The sequence below is a fragment of the Pseudogymnoascus destructans genome (genome assembly GCF_001641265.1).
Source record: "Pseudogymnoascus destructans isolate 20631-21 unplaced genomic scaffold scaffold_25, whole genome shotgun sequence".
Classification (NCBI taxonomy): Eukaryota; Fungi; Ascomycota; class Leotiomycetes; order Thelebolales; family Thelebolaceae; genus Pseudogymnoascus; species Pseudogymnoascus destructans.
In genome coordinates this window covers 88,192-110,528 of record NW_020167544.1, presented here as the reverse complement: position 1 = coordinate 110,528, position 22,337 = coordinate 88,192, and the positions used below count along the sequence as shown (strand labels likewise).

The window sequence follows — 22,337 nt, the reverse complement described above, 5'->3', positions numbered from 1 at the left end:
GCCCCCCACACTTCCCAAATCGAGTAGCACGTGACTGAGCCCCTTACACCCAACCACCCAACACACTAGCCACATCGCATTATCAGCCACAGTTCTAACATTCTAGAAGTACCTTTGTACCCTAAGCTGAGGTTTTTAGTTCAGCCACCTGGGACCGAGGCTCGGGAGCTTTGACCATGTTATATGACGACCTTGGACTCGAACTCGAAGGAGGCTGACCAGATACTGAACTATACGCGTATTCATATACGTAATTCTAACGAAAGATCACACTAGGTGCGTCTATACATTGCAAACAATACAAAGCGCCCTACCCAGTCTGCAAACAATATTCCCAACTGGAATCATGCGGGCAGAGAGCACATAAGCCGACAACACTGCTTGTTCAAACCACCACCACCACCACCACCACCATATCCGCCATGTCCGAAGTCGTGGCGGCCCAGCCGCCCGCCCTCGAACACGCGCGTCCCCCACTGACTCTCCTCCCCGTTGGCCTCAAAGAAGCTGCACTCGACTCGCCCACCTTCCGCGCCACCGCCGTTCACTTCTCCGACCAAGTCGAGCTGGTAGAGCGCTGGCTCGACGCATACGTGAAGTCGACGACCAGGCTGATCCACGACGTCGGCGCGCTTGAGGAAACTATCAATACCTTCCTCAACCGCTCGCTGCTACCTACCAACGTCTCCGAGGCTGTCTTCGATCATGACTATACACTCCTTGCTATGCAGCGCTTCGGGGAGGGCTCGCGTGACTGGTGGTCCCAGTTCGTGGGCGGGGCGAAGCGCATGGAGACGATGCTGGTGGAGCCTCTCAAAGCCTTCATGACCGGCGAGCTGCGCAACTTCAAGGATGCGCGGAGATACCTCGAGCAGTCACAGCGTGTGTTTGATACGACACTCGCGCGATACCTGGCACAGTCGAAGACAAAGGAGCCATCGTCGCTACGGGAGGATGCCTTCCAGGTCCACGAGACGCGCAAGGCGTACCTGAAAGCCTCGCTGGACTTCTGCCTCCTCGCGCCACAGGTGCGGTTTACCCTCGACAAGCTACTCGTCCAAGTGTCGACGGAGCAGTGGAAAGACATGAAGAAGTCGCGCGAACTGGCTGGCATGAACGCTACACGCTGGAACGCCGAGATGGAGCGTATAAAAGGGTGGAGTCGCGAAATGGACTCCGGCGAGCATGTTTTCCGCCGCGAGCTGCAGGCGGCGAGGAAGGAGATCGCGCAGACGGCTAGTGTGGCAGCGCAGCCGTCGCGGGAGCTGGAGGACTATCATCTGTCTACTGTGCCATATATTAGCGCCAAGGGCCCGTCGCTGCTGAATCTGCAGGCGAGCTCGATGTCGGAGAAGCAGGGATGGTTGTGTCTGAGGGTGATTTCGGGAAAGCCGGCGAGGACGACTTGGGCGAGGAGGTGGTTTTATGTGAAGAATGGGATTTTTGGGTGGCTGGTGCAGGGGTCGCAGAGTGGTGGGGTCGAGGAGAGTGAGAAGATTGGGGTTTTACTTTGTAATGTGAAGCCTGCTGTTAGTGGTAAGTTGAACTTTATGTATCTGATGCTGTATCAATGCTGACTAGTGTTTAGAGGACAGAAGGTTCTGCTTCGAGGTCAAGACCAAGAATGCAACGATCCTCCTACAGGCCGAAACACAAGGCGAGCTGATGGAGTGGCTCGAAGGCTTCGAGATCGCTAAGAACAACGCCATCAAAGCCAGCGCTGATGTATACTACTCATCCACCGGCCTCGACCCAGCCTTCTCCATCACCCCCCCATCAGTCCCCGAATTCGCCGCCAAGACCGAAGGACAGATGTCCACCATTGAAGAGTTCTCAGCCCCCCCCTTAGACCGTGGCAACACCCTCCCCATCCCTAGCTTCGAGCTCAGCGGCGCCCCCCGCCCCAGCGTCGATGCCTCGACTGCGCGTCGCTCGGGCCGCGAGGAAGGCGAGAGCGGGCGCGATCACGCCGCGAGACTGATCCAGAAACTCGATCTACACCGTCGCGCCACGACTAACGGGCAGGACGCCGCGACGCCTCCGACGCCAAACCCGTCGTTTGGAGCGATTGGTGGCATTGGCATTGGGAGTCTCATCTCGGCCAGCCATAATATCTTGCCTGTGTATGCGCCGCCTGTGCTCACGCAGTCGGGGACCTTGAAATCGCTACCCGCACCGAGCGAGTTCCAGTATAACACGCTTGCGCCATCGACGCTGGCGAATCCGCCAGCGCCGACGAATCTGAGTAAGACGGCTGTGGTGGTTAGTGGGGAGCGAGGCATTGGGCTCGGCAAGAGCGATGCGAGTGGGAGCATGCCGAATGGTATCTTGGCCAATCTGTGGGGAAGCAGTAACTGGGGATACAACAACCGCCTCGGTGCTGATCTTTCGGAGCCGCGGAACGTGAAGAGGACGCCGTCGCCGAAGCCGCCGGGCGAGGAGGAGGGTAAGACGGATGAGAAGATGCTTGTTGCGCCGGGGATGGGGACGGCGGTTAGCATGGATATCGAGACGGGGGTGAAGGCGCAGCCGCCGTCGCCGCCGCATCGGAAGGCGTTTAGTGCGGATACGATTTCGTCGGCGTCGCAGATTTCGAAGTCGGCGCAGGCGGCTCCTCAGGTTCAGGCTGTGAAGGGGGAGGAGTTTCCTAGCAACTACCCGCTTGAATTGAAGGCTCAAGAAGCGCAGTTCAGGACGCTGTTTGCTGATGTGCCGAGGGAGGATAAGGTGGTTATTGTCTTTCGCGCGACGTGGAATCCGAATGGCCAGCAGGAGTTCCCGGGACGTGTTTATGTTACCCAGAAAGACATGTACTTCTACAGTCACCACCTCGGTCTCGTCCTGATTACGAGCGCCTCACTAGACACCATCGACGAAGTAACAGCCGCACCAGGCAAAGACTGCGATTTCTTATTCTTACACCTCAAAGAAAGCGCTATCACATCAGACTTCACACGCATCACAATCAAGACCTTCCTCGAGCCCCTCCGCCTACTCCAATCGCGCCTAAACTACCTCATCGAGACCCACCAACAGCAATCCCCCAAATCCCTCAAGGACATCATGACCGACCTCGTCAAGCTCGAGACCGACGCCCAACCCCCCAGCTCCAGCAACTCAAGCTGGGAAGACCTCTCCCTCCCGACCCTCAACGAGCGCCGCGCCACCCGCCGCGACCGCGACCTCAAGCGCGCTATCCACGTCTCGCGCGGCGCCACACTCGAGGCTCCACGGCCGGCGAAGTTCCAACTTCCTGCTCACCCTGTCATCTACGAGCCGCCGGATATGCCGCATAAGTCCGTTGAGCGCATCTTCGAGACGAGTCCGAAATCCCTCTTCCACGTCCTCTTCGGCGATAAGTCTGCCGTCTTCCAACTCCTCTACCATCAGCGCCGCGCACAGCGTATCGCGCAGGGGCCGTGGACGCCGCTCGAGCGCCAGGGCGACGCGCAGGGGCGTATGCAGCGAGATTTCTCGTTCCAGATCGATTACACGGATCTCTTCCGCCGCCAGTGGCAGGCTAACGTGGTCGATTCCCAGGTCATCGATGTGCTGAACGACCACGTCTGCTATGTCGTCTCGGACTACAAGACACCCTGGCATCTACCGCATCACGCGTATTTCAAACTCGTTAAGAAGATCGTCATCACATATGTCGCTAAGTCGCGGTGTAAACTCGCTATCTTCACCGCGGTTCAGTGGTCGCATGCGCCAGCTTTCTCGAAGGGGTTGGTGGAGCGACAGGCTACGGATGATTTGGACCTTGATGCACTTGACCTCGCGGATCTCGTAGCGGATCAGGTCCGGAAACTGGGGCCCTCAGCACGAACTAGCAAGGCTGTTCAGATCTTTGGGCATGTCGGACAGCAGACGTCTGTATCCCTCTTCTCCTCCGCTGATGGCGCGTTACCATCGCGTCACGCTATCAAGCAACGAACCCTCGGAACGATGGTATGGGAGCGCACGTCATCTTTCCTCGAGACGGCCGTGAGTGTGATAATGATGTGGACCTTTGCGCTACTCAGGAAAGCATGGAGTGTCGCGAGCGCGAACTCGATACTCTTGAGTCTCCTAGCGCTGAGTGTGCTGGCGAATGTGTTCATGTCGGGCAAGGACGCGAGTGAGTGGTGGACGGAGCGGGGGGCGGCGAGGTATATGGCGCGGTTGGGGGTTGGGCCGAATACGATGATGAGTAAGGCGGTGTTTATTGCGGATTTGGAGGATGCGGTTAGGGTTGGTTGGGAGAGTCGGGAGGAGAGTCCTTGGTATGTCGCCCTTTTATTTTGCTATTCTCTTCTGCCTCGTTATTTTAATCCGTTACTGTGCTAACGAACGCAAATAGCTACTCAACCTTTCTAACCCTGACCAATACAACCGACCTCGACGCCCCCTTCTCAGCATCCCACTCCCCCTCCCACTCCCATTCCTCCTACACCCCCAACTCCCCCCTCGTCATCCGTTCCAAATCCTCCACTGCCTCCGCGCGACGCCTCTTAACCGCCCGCCAATCCCTCGCGACGCAGCGCTTTGATCTGCTGGTCGCGCTGCGCGTGGTGAATAGAGTGGAGCGCGCGGTTGTGCAGGCGGAATGGGAGGAGTGGGTTAGAGGGGAGGGGGGGAGGTGTGAGGCGCTTAGGCGGAGGGTGGGTAGTGGTGGGGGGAAGGGTGAGGTGGGGAAGGAGGCGTTGGAGTGGATGTTTGGGGGGGAGGATGGGGGTTATTGTGGGAGTTGTTGGAGGGAAGAGGAGGGGTTGGGGGGGTATGTGTAGTTTTGAGATGGGGTGGTGGTGATATGTGAATAGCGTGGCGTTGTTTGAGCGGCTTGGATATTATGGGTGTGATAGATGGGGGTTTGTATTTTAGTGTAGGATGGATGCATATATGGGGTTAGCTGGGTGCAATACAGGTATTATGAAAATCACTTTGTCACTCACATATCTACCCGTTCTATGGCACTCAAGAAGACGATTGCGTTTAGCGTACGCGTACATCTGAGAATAGACTTGGTCTAATTTGGCTAGAAAACAAGATTACTCAATAAATACACGGCTCAAGCAATGGGTCGCATGAAAATCTCGAAGATTCAAAGTCCATGTGTGGGATGCTCTTCCAGGGGGCTGGTGAGTAGGGAAGCGGTAGCAACATGGGGTTGACGACAGCTTCTTACCAACAACATTCAAACCGGTGACGGCGGCAAACCGGCCGCACTCCAAACATTGTCGAACCCTCCAGATCAAGCCATCTTCTCCTATTACAACGCGCAGTCACGAACATCTGTGGCAAACATATCTATCTATCCATGTATATAGAACGCGAGCGAGCAGTTATCTTCAGTAGATTCGATTAATTCCGCAAAGACCTGGATATTTTCGAGGGCCCACATCCTGGTTTTTCGATTGACACTCATTCCTCGCATCTCTGTGTCTTACCTCTCACCTGTCTCGTACATCTCTCTCTCTTGCTTCTCCTTCATCCCCATTTAATTCTCGTTCCAGACTCATTTGCTTCCTGTCCGCCCCCCTTTCTCTCTCTTGTACTTCTACATCTCTCTATGTCCCTCCTCTCAGGGACAGGATTTCGTTTGGAGGGGGTATTCTCAACGGCTTCGTGTAGAAGGATGGCCCCCCTGAAGTTCTCCAAGCAGCACAAGGTAATTAAAATGTCAATCTATTAAAGCGAGAACCAAAACTCTTTTCCTGTAGATACAAACCGCCACTCTATCCCCATGAGTAGCCATTGTGAGTTATAGCCGTTCAGGAAGCTCTATAGCCTGGAATCAATCTCGTTAACGACGTTATGCACGCTATAATCCCACCAGTCGCGACATGTATGCGCCATGATCGATGGGATCTGGCGCTGCTTGATCAAATCGGGACGTTCCTAGATTCCCCAATCAGCCAAGTTCGCGGCATGTATTTTATGCAAAATGACAAGATGAGGAGAGAGTCGGTAAGAAAAAAGGGGTAATAACTAACCATTCTGTAGTTGGGAAATAAGCTTGCAGAGATCTAGTCTTGGCTGTCCCAAGCACGGCTCGGCATCGGGACAGGAAGGTATGCGGATTCTCTTCGCCGCCCCCTCATGGGGCTTGCGTGAGCTTCTCTACTTCGTAGAGGATGTCTTTTGTTTCCGTTCGCTCGCCTGCTTTTGCAAAGACAGAGCGGATTCGAGTACTCTCTTGCGACGCATCGCCCTCGCTATCTCTCGTAGCCTCGCTCAACCCCCTCGCCAGCTTCTGCTACAAGGTAGGGAGCAACCCATTATACGCCTAGTGTTAGCGGTCGATCGGACCGTCTACGGGGTTTGTGCGGCTAGGTCGATGTTCTATTTAGAAATCGAATCCTGCTAGGAATTCAATCCAATGAGCCTGCTGGTTATTAATGGATACTTTCTTCATGAAGTAAACTAGATTATTGTGATCAGTCCTCACTGTCACTAGGAAATTGCTATCCTGCATGTAGTAGCGCTAATGCTTAAAGGCCGCCACGATGGCAAGGAGCTTAATATCATAGACATCATACCTGATTTCTATGTCCTTGAGCTTCCTTAAGTACAAGGCAATGGGGTGCCACCGCGTCACCCCTGCTTCATCCGTGTACGGCTAGGTTAGGATTGCTGTAATAGCCATTCCTAAACTGTCCGTCTCTAACCTTATAGACTAACTAGGATCAAAGTGGCAGGGGAGCGGAGCAGATACAAAGGCTTCCTTTAGCGTCCGAAAAGACTCCGCTGCCTTACCGTTCCAAAGAACGGGCTACTCTTCTTTCCCTTGTCGCTCCTGCGCTACACATGAATACCCCTCGATGAACCTCTGATAGAAGTTCGCAAACCTAAGGAATACCTGTAGGTCTCAGAAACTTATAGGCTCTATGTTATGGCTAAGTGCTAGTGCTATGGCTAGCGCTTACGTGTGTAACCTCACATGATGGATAACATTGCATATCATGGATATTATGTTATCCATGTTATCCACAGATATCCCTTTGGCACGACACCACTATATAAGTAGATAGTATTTCCTTAGATAGGAGCTTCGTGCTCAACTTAATATAGTATTCTTTACAATACTGTAACGTGTTACTTGGAAAGCCTTTGTGTCTAATCCCCTGCCTCCTCTGTCAAGTCAACCTTACGCAAGAAACCTCTGTGTCTTCTATCGTTTAGAAGCCAGCGTTACACTTTGAGCACCACTTCTACGAGGTACCGGCTTACACACAAAGCAACATGGCTGGAGATGATACTGGATCAAATGTTGGATTGAAGGGGAAGGTTGCTACTGAACCTACCATCAAAGCCCCACAGGCTCACCCTTCAGACAAGTTGAAGATTGCATTCCCAGACACCTTTCATGGGGATCGCAAGAAACTTAAGAGCTTCATCATCCAGACGGAGCTATGGATGGCGTTTAACGCCAAACACTTCAACAAAGAAGTGGCACAGGTCCTATGGGCTGTGGCACTCTTTCGAGGACCAGCCTCAGAATGGATCGCAACCCCTATCTCGCCGACTACATGAACCATCGAACACCCGACGGAAAATGCAACACCTTAGCTAGTCAAGGAACGAAGGAAATTTTTGTATCCTGGAACGGATTCCTCAAAAGCTCAAGGCAAACTTCAGAGACATCGATGAACGACGGAATGCATTCAGGGCACTCCAGGCTCTCAAGCAGAGAGGGTCAGCAGTTGCATACACCGCTGAGTTTCAACAGCATGCAACACTCACCAACTGGGGAGAAGAGGCTATCTGTGACCAATTCTACGCAGGTCTGAAAGACCATGTGAAGGACAAAATCTCAAGGTCTGACAAACCAGATTGCCATACTGACATTCGTTGCACTCAGTTTGCTATCAAACTCAAGAGCAAACTTAGAAATCTCCTCCTCAAACCTACAAGTCACTATACATATTTTGGCTTGTCACACCAACAACAAGAGCAATACTACTCAACGATTGCTACAACCCTCTATGATTTATTACACGTCATTGCTCCTTAGTTACTGGGCCGGTATGACCACATAGCATATCTCTACAACCCTCTATGATTCATTACATGACATCACTCCTTAGTTACTGGGCTAATACTACACATGACATATCTCTATCAACTAGAGGCCTAGGAACATGAACGATAGCTTCCAAAAGCTTCTACAACTGTCTATGATTCATTACACATCATCGCTCCTTAGTTACCCACAAGATTGGTTAAGTTATGACATAATTTGTCTATAGGGGTACTCTGACCTTGGACCTCCTTTCACTTCCTATAGGCTAGGAACCTAGGAGATGGTTCTATGGGATTCTCTTACGTTGACTACAGTTACCAAGCCTAGTTAGTCATGGAAAGTCTTGGAAAATGAGAGAACTACACTCCTTTAGCATAAATAGGATTGCCCTTTCCTTAAGAAAGGGCAAGCAGATAATACAGTAAATCGACTATCACATACTTCCACGTCTTTTCTAAGCTTCCAAGCATTGATCTTGTTACTCCTTGTTTCTGAAAAGTCAGTGAGGTGCTAACCTCTGACTTATCCCTGAGTTCCCAGACTCAACATTTGTTGCAACTTGTCTGAACCACTTCACTACATCACACACCTGATTGCTGCGTTGTGGAATAGTCTAAGCTACGACCCTTTGGCTCTTTTTCCTAAGACAGTGTATTGTCTTAGTAAATTCATCCCTTCCTTGGGTGGCTAGATTCTCACATCTGGTGCACCCACCATTACAAGATCTCTAACAACGTGGAAGCCGGTCTTACCACGTAACAGCATATATAGTAATATAGTACTCGGGTCAATTGATTCTAACTATTCTAATGGCCGACTTACTATTTATGGGCATTTTAGGGCCCTATAGTAATTACCGTAATCCTCCATATGCCCACTGTTCTAGGTACAGAGTTTTCACCTGCCCTGCTAAGGACCATGGAACGCTGGCCTCCTCGGTAGGGATTAAAACTTCTAGGCCAAAAACCCGGAATCCCTCAGCTCCCGTTCCGATTCCTTAACACCTCCGCCTTAGCACCGCTACGCACGTGATCATAATCTGTACGTGATGCTGTTGGAGGTAATTCCGGAATACGGGGAACTACACACAAATTCGTGTGGTAATCTCCGACAACCGTAATCAGTCTCTTCGGGCAACGGAGCAGAAGCTTCACAGTAGAATACAGTAAATAGAGTATATAGATCAATTGAATTACTACACTATCTACGGAGCCTACGTATTATTTATGTTATTCGGAGGGCCTACTCAAAACGTCCTAAGTAGCAGGAGGGTTTGGGCCCAAAACCCAGTGCGTCGGGGTTCTGAGGCAACCGGCTCACGCCAAGCACCAATTGGGGAGCCCGACGGTAACACTGTGAAAAGCCGCCATTTTAGGGCCAAAATGCCACCGTATCCCACGGTGCCCGTCCTCTTTTCCCCAACAGATGCTGCTTGTAACGCTAAGACACTAACAGAGGAGGAGGTATTACAAGATATTATATCAATTCATCTAAGTTAATGTAATGACGCTCAAAATAACGAAATAGAAAAAGCAACCCTAGAGCAGCCTATACCTTTAATACAGGCTGCTCGGCTGGCTGTTCAAATTCTAATTGAGTTTACAGAAAGTCGAGATGATATCTTAACAGCACAATTAAGAGCTATTGAACGATACGACGTAGATTTAGAGGCATTAGATGTTAATGGCAGAGTTCAAAGCAGTCTAGATAGTTGGATTATATAAGCATTCAGTTGCGCGATATATTCATTAAGGCGATATCAAATTGGTGGAGCTGTCGTTAAAAGCGCCACCGCCGATCCATACCACAACCTTGGTTGATCCGTCCGTCATACCCATGCCTTCCCCAAACCCCTCCAGAGTTCAACTACAACTCTCCTCCAAAACCTCCAAACGTCCATAGACAACCACAACAACATCCCCAACGGCATGGCCATACACGCGCACTCCCCATAACGCATCTCCCATCCCAATTCCCCCATACCACCACAACAATGGCCCGCCGATCCCTCGGCACCCTCCTCGCCCGCCACCTCCCATTCTCCCCCACCACCACCCCCCTCCAAGCGATAACCTACCTCCTCTTCGTCTCCCTCTCCTCCATCGCCTTCCTGGTCTTCCTCAACGCTGCGCTCTCCTTCGTCATCACCGCGCGCCTCGGCGTTGTCGAGGGCGTCGGGAATCTCGTCGGCACGCTCGGATTCGTGGATGAGCTGGTCGCGATCGTGGCGTGTCCGCTGGCGGGGGCGCTTTCGGATCGCGTGGGCGTGAGGTGGGTTTGTGTGGTTGGGTTTGGGGGGGTGGCGGGGGGGTTGGTGGCGGTTGTTAGTGTGGGGAGTGTGGTGCCAGGGTTGGTGGCGGCGAGGGTGTTGTTTAGTCTTGGGGGGGCGGCGACGTGAGTTTTGCTTTCATTTCTTTCGTCTTGTGGTTTTGTTTATAGGGGTCAGGAGTGGTTGGCGAGTGGCTCTAATGCTGACGATATATAGGGCGACAATGGTAACGGCGATCTTGCCGGCTGTTACCGGCGTGGAGAGGCCGAGGGGAGAGAGGAGAGAAGCTCCTCCAACTATCACCACTACGGATACAAACGATACCACCACCGCCACACCCCTCCTCTCACCCCCTCCCACCCCCATTACCCCTCTATCCAGAGCCTCCCGCGCCTCCACACCCCCGCGGATGGCAGGTCTCGTAGGCCTTTTCACTGGGCTCGGCGCTCTCCTCGCACTAACCCTCTTTCTCCCCCTCCCCGCCCAATTCGCCTCCTTCAAAGGAATCACCCAATCTGCAGCCGTTGCCTACGCCTTTTACACCGTGGCTACTGTTGCCGTTCTCGTCGCGGGCGCCTGTTTCATTGGCCTGCGCGGAATCCGCGGCGATGATGGGAAGGGGTGGCATAGCTTGTTTGGTCGCGCATCCACTAACACGACTGATGCCTCGCCCGTTGCACCACCGCAGCCTTATCACCGCCTCCTACTCTCCGCTGCTGGATTGGCGTTCACCTCTCCCCCGCTCCGTCTCGCGTACCTGGGTGGATTTGTCGCAAGGGCGTCCTCGGTCGCGATATCCCTCTTCATCCCGTTATCTATAAACGCGTTTTTCATGCGTCACGGCTTCTGTCGCGGCGCGCCTAACGATACAACGCCAGAACTAAAGGACGAGTGTCGTGCCGCGTACGTGCTCGCCGCGCAACTAACCGGCGCCTCGCAGCTCGTCGCCTTGCTGTGCGCGCCGCTGTTTGGGATACTGTCAGATAGGTATAGACGGTTCAATGCCCCGCTTGTTGGCGCAGCGGCGGCGGGGGTGGTGGGCTTCGTAGCGTTTGCGCGGCTCGAGAGTCCAGAGATTGGGAATGTGGAAGGACGGGGTGGGAGCGCGTGGGTGTTTTTGATCGTGGCGCTCATTGGGATTAGCCAAATCGGCGCGATTGTGTGTAGTCTAGGGCTGCTGGGGAGAGGTGTACAGGGTGAGGATGGGGGGTACACACTATCTTCGCAACTAGGGGATGAGTATCGTGCCCGGAGTAGAGAGGGAGGAGGAGATGATGTGGAGGCGGCAGATGGGGAGGAAGAAAAGGGAATGAGCCATTTGAAAGGCTCGATTGCGGGGGTCTATTCGCTTTCTGGTGCAGCAGCGATCCTACTGCTAACGAAGCTGGGGGGGTACCTGTTTGATGAGGTGGCGGCAGGGGCGCCGTTTTATATGATGGCAGCATTTAATGGAGTTTTATTAGTTGTGGGGGTGGTGACGGCGGCTCATGGAGAGCTGACGAGGGCGAGGAAGAGGAGGGGGGTTGCGTTAGATTGAGTTTGGGTAGTGATATAATGGAATTAAGTCCTTTGTTAATTTATTTACTATATAAGTCTGACTATTTCCCCTTCTCTGCTATTCTATTCATCAGCCTATTCTTCGTTATTCTACTCGACTTTGGATCACGACCTTAACAAAATTTTATTTTCCTCTATTTTTGATCAAAATGAAGTGTTTCTATACTATTTTCCTCTCTACCCTCTACTGTTCGGCGGATCGTATCCGGATCTGATCCGTAGCTGTCTGTAACGCGTAAGCCCAAGGTCTCACAGGAGTCCAGGGAACCAGGTCAAGAGGCAGGAAAGGGGTATCGTATTCATAAGGACAATAGGTCTACGTCGTACAGCGACTATTGACTGGAGGCCTTCTTCCGAGGCCTCCAACCCCTTTTATCTATGCACCTTGTGCCCTACAGCCAGACTGTCGGGCTCTGGTTCTTGAATGCTGTGAAGGCCGGTTGCATCTGGCTCGTCTTTTTCGGCGTCCGTGGCGATTTCCACACCGGTTCAACTGTCCCCCGATTTGGATCTCCTGATTTCGCCAATGCCATCAACAAGTCCTTCGTCTCTTTTCAGTTTCTGCCCAGATGACGAAATCGTGGTGCTGCTCGTACTGATTCCTAAACCCATCAGGTGACCCTTGCTGCTTCTAGATCTTCCCCGGAGACTTCGTGTTCTCGAGAGAGCTCGGCTAGACCCTGCACCACTATCAACCCAGGAGGCTTTGCTCGATAACTTCCATGGTACGCCAAATTTCATGCCTCTTCGTAGATATGAAATAGTGTCCGGATGCCCATCAATACTTATTTGCTCGTGATGAACCCATTCGGCAATGCCTTTGACTCCTCTTTCTTTGGCCAACTTTAACAAATCTCCCTCTCGGCACCTTTTATCGGACGGCCAAGCGAATTTTACCACGTGCTCCCATCCTCCTGAGGCTCTACAAGCAGCGTTAAGGCGATTCTCAGCCACAAACGCGCCACACCACCTTTTTTGGACAATTCATTTAGCTGCGGCAATGCAATTTCCCGCAGATTGAAACAGCATGTATGTGTCACGTGGTATAAGTACTTCCTCCAACATACTGTACGACACATGACACTGGAAGCTGAATGAAATGAGCATGAGATGAAACCGACATCCCATCGATGCAAGGCCTATCACTTAGCTCCCCAGTCGCGTTATCCACTGCATATATATCCAATACACTCCACTCGTCATCATTCAACTTCACGCGGCCGGAACGTTCGTTTCAATCGGCATCGCCAGCGATAGGATAATACAGGTGGGAAACCTACTAAAATGCCCTCTTTTGGTATTTAACTCTATTGTACAAACTAATCGGGAGTGTAGTTGCTTATTCCTTAGAACTATGAGAGAGACTGAAGAAGTTTTGTCCCTAGATCTCGAAGATAACGACTACCTCTATCGAATCCGGAGAGGCAAACGGGTCGTTTACGTTTCAGTACTACACGCTGATATCATCCCTCTAGACCACCGAACAGATGGCCCTAGAATACTGTCCAACCTATGCCGTCTCCAGAATGGAACAAGGAATGGAAGACGCTTACAGTCACAAAATCACCTAATGGTGTTGAATGCACTTTCAACAAATTCTCACCACATGCACTAGACCATCGCACCATCCTTACCTGCGCCGACCATCGGTTTAACCTGTTGAAACTCGAACATCGCGAACGGATCAGCGACAGAATCTCTCGTGTAGTTGTGTGCGGCAGGGTATGCGTTCTTAAGATGGCTAGGTTCAAGCACGAGCTTGAAGCTCTCGAGAAGGAGATTCGAGCATATGGTGTTCTGATGAACCACCAATTTAGCCTTGTACCTGAATTCATAGGGTTTGTCTACGAAGAAGAAGAAAACCGGGTCATAGGCTTTTTGATTGAAGAACTGCATGGACGACATCCCAACATTAGAGATTTGAGAGCCTGCAAATATACTGTCCAGCAACTGCATAGTATAGGCATTATTCATGGAGATCTGAACAGATACAATATCATCATCACAGGGCATGAGGCAAAACTCATTGATTTTGAAGCATCAACTCTTCAGAAAGAGGGACATCACGAAGAGGCAAGTGACGAACTGCGGAAACTCACTGAGAAGTTATTGGACAGCTCAGAGGCAGGATTGCCATAGATGTAGTAATTCAACATCTTTTTCCTCTCTCCTATGATACCACTTCTCTATGCGCTCTTTAAGCAGCACCTACATCTATGAGTAGAGACCTTAACATCCTTGTACTGCAGTGTGCTGCTGCCACATGTAATGGTGGGTGCACCAGATGTGAGAATCTAGCCACCCAAGGAAGGGATGATTTTACTAAGACAACACACTGTCTTAGGAAACAGAGCCAAAGGGTTGTAGCTTAGACTATTCCACAACGCAGCAATCAGGTGTGTGATGTAGTGAAGTGGTTCAGACAAGTTGCAACAAATGTTGAGTCTGGGAACTCAGGGGTAAGTCAGAGGTTAACACCTCACTGACTTTTCAGAAACAAGGAGTAACAAGATGAATGCTTGGAAGCTTGTAAAAGACGTGGAAGTATGTGATAGTCTATTTACTGTATTGTCTGCTTGCCCTTTCTTAAGGAAAGGGCAATCCTATTTATGCCAAAGGAGTGTAGTTCTCTCATTTTCCATGACTTTCCATGACTAACCAGGCTTGGTAAATGTATTAGAAATCAAGTGCGACCCACAACTAGCTTGCTAATCATGTAGTGAACGTAAGAGAATCCCATAGAACCATCTCTTGGGTTCCTAGCCTATAGGAAGTGAAAAGGAGGTCCAAGGTCAGAGTACCTATAGATAAATTATGTCATAACTTAACCAATCTTGTGGGTAACTAAGGAGCGATGACGTGTAATGAATCATAGAGGGTTGTAAAAGCTTCTAGAGCTATCGTTCATGTTCCTAGGCCTCTAGTTGGTAGAGATATGCCATGTGGTAGTATTGGCCCACCCCCTTAAGGAGGAGATTTTCTTAATAACTTGTTCAATGAGTGTCCAAATGATATGCCGTGATGTATGTAGCATAAACAGATGTAGTAGAAGAGTTTGCAGCAATCGTTGAGTAGTATTGCTTCTGTTGTTGGTGTGATAAGCCAAGATATGTATGTTGACTTGTAGGTTTGAGGAGGAGATTTCTAAGTTTGCTCTTGAGTTTGATAGCAAACTGAGTGCAACGAATGTCAGTATGACACCACACCTCTCATTGTCATTTCCCACATGTGTTGCACATTTGACAAATTCGCCATCCTTGGAATGTCTGCAGGAATATCAGACCTGTTCTTGAGTGCATACAGGATAAGGCATATTGAGTAGGGACACTGGTGAAGCTTGTTAATATTTGTCTTTGCATTAGATAGTACGTAACTGTAACTCATACATATCCTGTTCAGAATTTTAAGGCCAAGGTTCGAAATAAATCACGTACGACGGCGAAGAGGCTGTAGATATAAAATCAGTCTCATGTAATATCTGGATTGAGTCAACATACTTCGGATTATTCCTCTTTGGATACTGCAGGTTGGTAGAATGATTATATTGTCATAAGACCTGTTTCTTTAGAATGGCAAGTTTCTGAGGTATTCTGTTCCTTTAATCTTTCAAAGTTCGAGATGGAGTATGCGTCACATGCTGACTTGCATGCTTACACCCACTACATAGTACAGGTGCCTAAATGAAATATGCGGGGTTATTGAAACCTGAATGAGGCTGCGTCAAGACTTCCACAGAAGGAACAAGCAGCAGCGACATATCCCGTATGGCCTTTGCCTCATTTTCATTACGAAGCCTCTTGCAGGTCTATTCGAATCAATCGTCTCGAAATATAGAATCAGGAGGGAGAGGTTGTTCTGCCTCAAGCAGAACCTTGTGTTACGATATCAAGTGCGCCTTGCAGCTCGAGTGGGGGTTCAGGGGTGTGGGGAGCTTTCCGGGGTTGGAGCGAAGTTTTCAGTTGTGGAGTGAATTCTCAGAACTGGTCTCGCTAAAGAGAATTCACTCCACAACAACATAGCTGTATATAGATCGAGCCACTGCTCGAGTGCTCCTCTTCTCTTTCCTTTCTTCTCTAGATTGAGTTTAATTCATAATACCCAACTGGCGCCCTATGCCTTGGTGAACCGTGACATAAAACTCAATCTCTCTTATACCTCTTTTCCTGCTCTTTGAGCTGAACCCTCTTCTGAAATCGAAATCGAAATCCACTCTTTGAAAACCCCAGAACCAGAAACCTTATCCTGAAGTCGATTCCAGGACGATCTCAGGCAACCCCTCAAAGTTGGCTTTCGACAGTCAGCTCGACACACACACACCACCTTCGCAAGTCAGACCTTTTACAACGCTCCCTCGATAAGGATATAACTGTGAGGGAAGTGCACTCCTCTCGAGTGGCTCCTACGGCCAACAACTGCACAATAGGGCCTTTGGCAATATGTGTCTGACTTGACGATATAAACCGAAATTGAAATAGCAACTCGCTATGGCTTATACTGCTGAAGAAAAAGCTGCAATGGCAGCTCGAAATGATCCAGAACAAGACCAGGAATCCCTGGCAGAAGGAGCATCAATTCCAAGCTCTGCAAACCAGAAAATGGCATGGACTTTGCACAAGAACATTCTTCGGGACTATTTGGCCCTAGCAGAGGACTCAAATTCGATACTGGCTGAAAAGGATGATGCCATTCTCCAGTTACAGGAACTGATCCAGAGCAACGAGCAACAAATCACAGAGCAACAAACAATTCAGAAATATCTTGAAAAGCAAACCCAACAAGCCCTGAAGAATGAACCAGGACACCACTCTCACAGTCGACTGTCAGCTCGGATTCCAGACCCTCCAATCCTCACAGATGGGATAGAGCCAGCATTTGAAGACTGGGTTGTGAAAATTCTCCTCAAGCTCGAAGCCAACATTGATCATTTTCCAACACAGACTTTACAAATGAGCTACATTCAGAGTCGACTGGGAGGACTGGTAGTTCGACATGTCAATCCAAGGCTTCGATCAAACTCTACAAACAAACTGCAGACAGCAGAAGAAATTCTCGAACTTTTGGAAAAAGTCTTCAGTGATCCCGATCGAAGGCACACAGCTCAAACTGAGTATCAGAAGCTGTATCAGAGAAACAACACCTTCGCAGTGTTCTGGGCCGAGTTCCAAAGGCTCACGACAGAGTTTGATTACTCTGAAGATACTTTGCTAGATGACTTGCGCTTCAAAGTTAACCAACAGATGCAGAAAGCCTTAGTGGCTGAAGTTGGAGCTACTACACTTCACGAGTTTGCAAAGAAATGCATGCTCATCGACCAGAACATCCAGCGGATCAAGGAACAAGAAGACAAAAGGAAGCCAAAGTCATTTTCGAACAACATGGGCCAAACTCAAAATCAGGGCCAGGCACTTCGAACTTCAGTCCCTCAACCTACAATGGATTCGAACATGCAAAACAAGACACAAAAGCTGTATCGACCACTGCATCAAGATCCAGCAAAAGAAATGCTCATGAAACTTAAATGCTTCATATGCCAACAAAATGGACATCGAGCTTGAGACTGCCCCCAGAAGCTCAAAGCTCAAGTGAATGAGGTATCTACAGCTGAGTCTATCATTGATTCAGAAAAAATAGCCTCTAGACAAGTCATCACTAGAGGTAGCCCGAAGACGGAGTTCTAATAAAGCCTCCGGTCGATTGCCAGTGATGCCTGCGAGTTGAGAGAAGAGGATCTGCTGCATTCGAAGCCAACCGATGGCGAAAGTCATTTGCATTATCGTAAGAAGCACGCGGGTGAATTTGGCTAGATCTTCAGCATACATAGTTGCACTCTCCCGCTTTGAGTTATCAAGACCCTTTTGATCGGCCACAAACTTGATCAGCTATAATTATATTAGACTGAAGACAAACAGAAGCCCTAACGCAGTAACTAGAAAAACTCACATCTTGCCCTTGTCGTATAATCATTTCGTCAATCTTCTCGCCAACCTCGAGCTTGTACACAAGGTTGTACCACTTCCAGAATGTCTCCAACGACGTTGTATGTTTGATACCTGGCCGCCTCCGCCCGCCTTTCCCTCGTCGTTGGTCGCAAACCCAGCTCAAGAAGCCTTTGAGAAATCTTATCGTGACATCGCGAAAGCATTGTACTGGGTCTTTCTTAATGTAGGAGCAGTACCTTCAGAGAGTGGCAAGTTAGCGTAAGCAACAATAGTCATTTGAATGTTGACTTACTGATCCCACTGCAACTTCACTCGATCAAGCAAGACTTGGGTCTTGGGGCTGTATCGTCGTTGCCGAAGCGGCTGCACATCGAGTTTTCTGCTTCGGCGAGATAGTGTTCCGGAGGGTGTTTTACTTCGTCGTCAAATAGCCACGACTCGTCATAGGTGTCATCATTGATACCGTTTAAAAGGGAATCGAGGTCGAAAACGCTCGAGCGTCGGAGTAGGAAGTCATTGGCGTGTCGATACAGAGTGTGGAGGGTTGATTGGATTAGTAAGAAGAGAATCGCGAGAGCAGTCGAGGAGGTACAAAGTGATTGAACAGAAATGCAGACAAGGAGTATTAACAACTGAAAAGAGACAACGAGCGAAAGCTAGTAGGAGAGGTGAAGAATCGAGTGAATGAGACGCTAAAAAGAAGAGACGGCGAAGAACAGACGAAAGAGAGCGAACAAGGGACATGCTGCCTTTAAATACCTTTGAGTTAGCAATTCAACGAGTAGATGGCCAGTTTTGGCTTTCGTGGGCACCTAGATAGTGAGGGCCAGGTGGGATGGGTTGGCCAGAGGTTGGATGGGGTGAACCAGGTGAACGATTTGAGACGAGCTGTTTCCCCGGTCGTGATATGAACCTGAGGCACCGGGGGTGTGCGGCGATTAATTTTGGGGTGTGGGAGTATTGAAAAGTGGAGCAAGCGGGGTGCGTAAAACAGCGACGAAAGCTGCCCTTTTCAGCAGCCTCCTAGCCGTCACATCGTTAAATAGAGTAATACTTATAGATACTAAATCTTAGATAATATACTCCTTCTGTTTGCAGGTTATGTTGTGTTGTAATTTTATTCGTAGGTGACCTTGGAACAAATACATCATGTGACTACACTTCAAAATCCCCAAACCAACCAATCCGCTAGGGTTCGCTTAGCAGCCACACTAGCGCCTCTCACCAGCCCACACAGAAGAATATACTCTTTTGAATTTCGCACCGCCGCTCCCAATCCTCCCATCGACAACCACCGCAACCATGAGCGCCCTCAATAAGATCGCGGCTACGAGCCCCTCGCGCCAGAGCCCCTCCGAGCTGGAGACCAGCATCGCGACTGCTCTCTACGACCTCGAGTCGAACACCGCCGACCTCAAGGTCGCGCTCCGCCCTCTTCAATTCGTGTCCGCACGCGAGGTGAGATGAGCCCGAGCCCATTGACACGATTGTGTAGGATCCGCAGCGAGACAGATGTCCGGAGAACGATTTCGCAATGGCGCCAGCCACACTGTCGTGTTTAGTTGTTGATGTGAGGGACCCGCCGAATGGGTTCGGAGCAGATACATACGTACAGATGGGTGGTGGTGTTGGCGCAGAGTTGGATATTCGGACGGGCTGCGGACCATGTAAATGGAGATCGCATGCTGACTTTGATCGATGTAGATTGAGGTTGGCCACGGCAAGAAGGCTATTGTCATCTTTGTCCCCGTCCCATCCCTTCAGGGTTTCCACCGTGTGCAGCAGCGGTAAGCATTGCCCAAAAAACCTCCCAATGTACCCCAGGATCCAACTGACATCCCAACCAGCCTCACCCGTGAGCTCGAGAAGAAGTTCTCCGACCGCCACGTCGTGATCCTCGCCTCGCGCCGCATTCTACCCCGCCCCAAGCGCTCCAACCGCTCGCGCACTTCCCAGACCCAGAAGCGCCCACGTTCGCGCACACTCACCGCTGTGCACGACGCCATCCTCGGCGACCTCGTCTTCCCAGTCGAGATTGTCGGCAAGCGCTTGCGCACCAAGGAGGACGGATCCAAAGTCCTCAAGGTCATCCTCGACGAGAAGGAGCGTGGTGGTGTTGACTACAGACTCGATACCTACTCCGAGGTCTACCGTCGTTTGACTGGCCGTGGTGTCAACTTCGAGTTCCCCCAGAGTGTTGCCGCTACTGAGTTTTAAATGGTAGCTTAGCAAAAGGGGTTGCGGAGGGATGGGATGTAATGATCATGGCTGGCGTTGTAGCGAATCCGCAGCGTTGTCGGCTTGCAGGAATAAAAGCTTGCTGATCAATGTTACGTGTGTCTCCTTCTATGAATTTGTGTGTACTAAACTGTGAACACTTCAACTTCAATGCTGCCTAAACGATCTAGTATCTGGCTTGTAAAATCTGCCACTAAATCATCCTGAAAGGTGAAAATATATATCACGTGACTACATATAATTTTTTGGTGCAAACTCAAAACACCGCTAGTTTTGAAATCATGTTTGCTTCGTATGCATCCTCACCAAACATCCAGCCAGGTGCGTGAGCAAACATGAGTACGCCGGCACAACCAACTCCTGGCGACAACTACGCTTCACCATCCCACGACTTTATAAACCACGGCCATGGTGAATTCGACCTGGATCAGGCAGCTATGCTGCAGGATATGGCAAGGAGCTCAACGGCCGGTGAGGGCGATGTCCACATGTACGCCTACGACCACGGCGAGGGAATGAGAGGGTTTGATGGGAGTGAGAAGGAACAGGAAGGGGCTAATAGTGCTGCGGCTGCGTTTCCCGATCCAGCACAAATACTCGATGGATATAACAAGGAACATACAAGGGATAGAAGGTCGAATGGAGGTTCGAGCGTTAATGAAAGTGGTCGAGAGGTTACGGAGTACATAGATTATACCCAGCCATCAGCACCGCTTCATGAGCACGACGATGTCGACCCAGTCACTCTTCTCGAGGCACTTGCGAACTTTGATACGACGCCCATGAATACGAGAGCCAACGCCCGTACAGGCTCTCACGATGGCCAACGCCACGACTCGCAATCCCACCAATTCTCTAACGACCACTTCGCGAGCCTACTCCAAGCAGCCGAGACTGCAGGCCAGAGCCAGGAAAATGACAATATACGCATGGATAGCCGGAAGAGAAACAGAAAAGCACAAATAGCGAGCAGATGGGGTGGCCCCCCCGGCTCAGCCACCCACTTCCGCCCGCCCATCCCCCGCACCCACCGCGAAAAGCGCAAGCAAAGCCCCAACGCCGCACAACTCCCCGAGCCAGCCCCAGCATCCGGCTTCATTAAGCCCGGCACGCGGCGCAAGAAGACTAAGGAAATCGACCCCGATCAGCTCGCCCGCGAGCACGCCATCTGGGGCTCTGCATCCGAGTCCGATAATGACGCCGACGACGGCCGCGAGACACACCGCTCGGGGCCACAAGTCTCGACATCTGACGCGCGCGCGGCAGGCGTCCATTCCGCCGCTGCGCTGTTCAGGAGGCCTACGCCGGCTAGTAAGAAGTACACACGCCCGCCGATGTCGAAGCTGTTCACCTCCCTCGAGCTCACGCCAGAGCAGTTCCTTTACCTCCAGGCCGCGGCGAAGATGTACATGCTTGACCCCGCTCACGGGGAGCGCGCGGGCTGCGTGGGGAACAAGGCACGCGCTGATACAGATTTGGTGAAGCTCAAGCTATTCGGGTGCGTGGAGGCGTTTCTCGAGGATGAGGGATGGGGCGAGAGATGTTGGGGTCCTGATGCGGGGAGGGGGGCTCATGAGAGTAGAAGGCTCAGGTGGCCGGAGGGGAAGCACAAGATTATTACGCTTGTGACGCCGTTGATGCGGCGGATGGTGACGAATGAGCGGCAGCGGCTGTATGCGAATGAGACGCGCAAGGCGACGGGGGGGAAGAAGGCGAGGGAGACGGGAGAAGGGGTGGATGAGCAGAGAGAGAAGGTGTTGGTGGATATTGATCCTAAGTTGGGGGATTATCACTATACCCTCGATCCGACGCTGCGGTCACCTGCTGCTGTGGCTGCTTCGACGATGCCACCGGCAGCAAAGCCAGAGAAGGCGGAGATGGTGTATAGAGTTGTGGTTGTGGAGAGGGGGGCGCCGGGGAGGGTATTGCATTCCACTACGTTGCCACAGGAGAAGTGTCCAGTGTTTTCAAGCTTGATGCAGCATGTGAGGTCTGTTCTTGCTAAGCCGCTTAATGGGGGTGGTGAGGGGGAGAAGGGGGCGATGTATATATTACCTACGGTAAAGGCGCTTTTGCCGATGGGGTTGGTGGAAGTGGGAACGGTTGATGAGTGGGAGGAGGCATGTAGAACGGTGGAAGGCGAGGCCTGGATGGAGGGTATCGTGAGGGTTGTTGTGGAGGTTGAGAAGGCGGGCGAGTAGTGAAGGAGAATTTGAAGTCTCGAAACATAAGCGAGCTCATAATGGATTATTGAGCGGATCAACATTTCGTGCAGGATGGGATGCCTAGCTTGTGTCTGTTCAATGCGTGTGCTTTCTGCTTACTCTAG

General features: G+C 50.9%; 5 protein-coding genes across 5 annotated transcripts; all 5 read left to right on the top strand.

Annotated features, from left to right (window-relative positions):
• On the top strand, positions 1-4,769 carry SIP3 (SNF1-interacting protein; the record flags this gene model as incomplete). Its single annotated transcript, XM_024471680.1, has 3 exons — positions 1-1,536; positions 1,589-4,265; positions 4,343-4,769. Exons 1-3 carry the CDS (start codon positions 423-425, stop codon positions 4,767-4,769), a joined length of 4,218 nt encoding a protein of 1,405 aa, XP_024320563.1. The 5' UTR covers positions 1-422.
• Positions 4,770-9,739: 4,970 nt separating this feature from the next.
• On the top strand, positions 9,740-12,690 carry VC83_08118 (uncharacterized protein). Its single transcript, XM_024471679.1, has 2 exons — positions 9,740-10,399; positions 10,491-12,690. Exons 1-2 carry the CDS (start codon positions 9,999-10,001, stop codon positions 11,809-11,811), a joined length of 1,722 nt encoding a protein of 573 aa, XP_024320564.1. The 5' UTR covers positions 9,740-9,998; the 3' UTR covers positions 11,812-12,690.
• A 215-nt stretch (positions 12,691-12,905) lies between these two features.
• On the top strand, positions 12,906-14,005 carry VC83_08117 (uncharacterized protein). The gene is made up of 2 exons (XM_024471678.1): positions 12,906-13,098; positions 13,167-14,005. The coding sequence occupies exon 2, from the start codon at positions 13,344-13,346 to the stop codon at positions 13,968-13,970; it is 627 nt and encodes a 208-aa protein (XP_024320555.1). The 5' UTR covers positions 12,906-13,098; positions 13,167-13,343; the 3' UTR covers positions 13,971-14,005.
• A 4,875-nt stretch (positions 14,006-18,880) lies between these two features.
• On the top strand, positions 18,881-20,172 carry RPS7 (40S ribosomal protein). Its single transcript, XM_024471677.1, has 3 exons — positions 18,881-19,228; positions 19,475-19,557; positions 19,618-20,172. The coding sequence occupies exons 1-3, from the start codon at positions 19,073-19,075 to the stop codon at positions 19,985-19,987; spliced, it is 609 nt and encodes a 202-aa protein (XP_024320556.1). The 5' UTR covers positions 18,881-19,072; the 3' UTR covers positions 19,988-20,172.
• Positions 20,173-20,174: 2 nt separating this feature from the next.
• VC83_08115 (uncharacterized protein) lies at positions 20,175-22,305 on the top strand. The gene has a single exon (XM_024471676.1). It carries the CDS (start codon positions 20,344-20,346, stop codon positions 22,207-22,209), a length of 1,866 nt encoding a protein of 621 aa, XP_024320557.1. The 5' UTR covers positions 20,175-20,343; the 3' UTR covers positions 22,210-22,305.
• Positions 22,306-22,337: the final 32 nt, after the last annotated feature.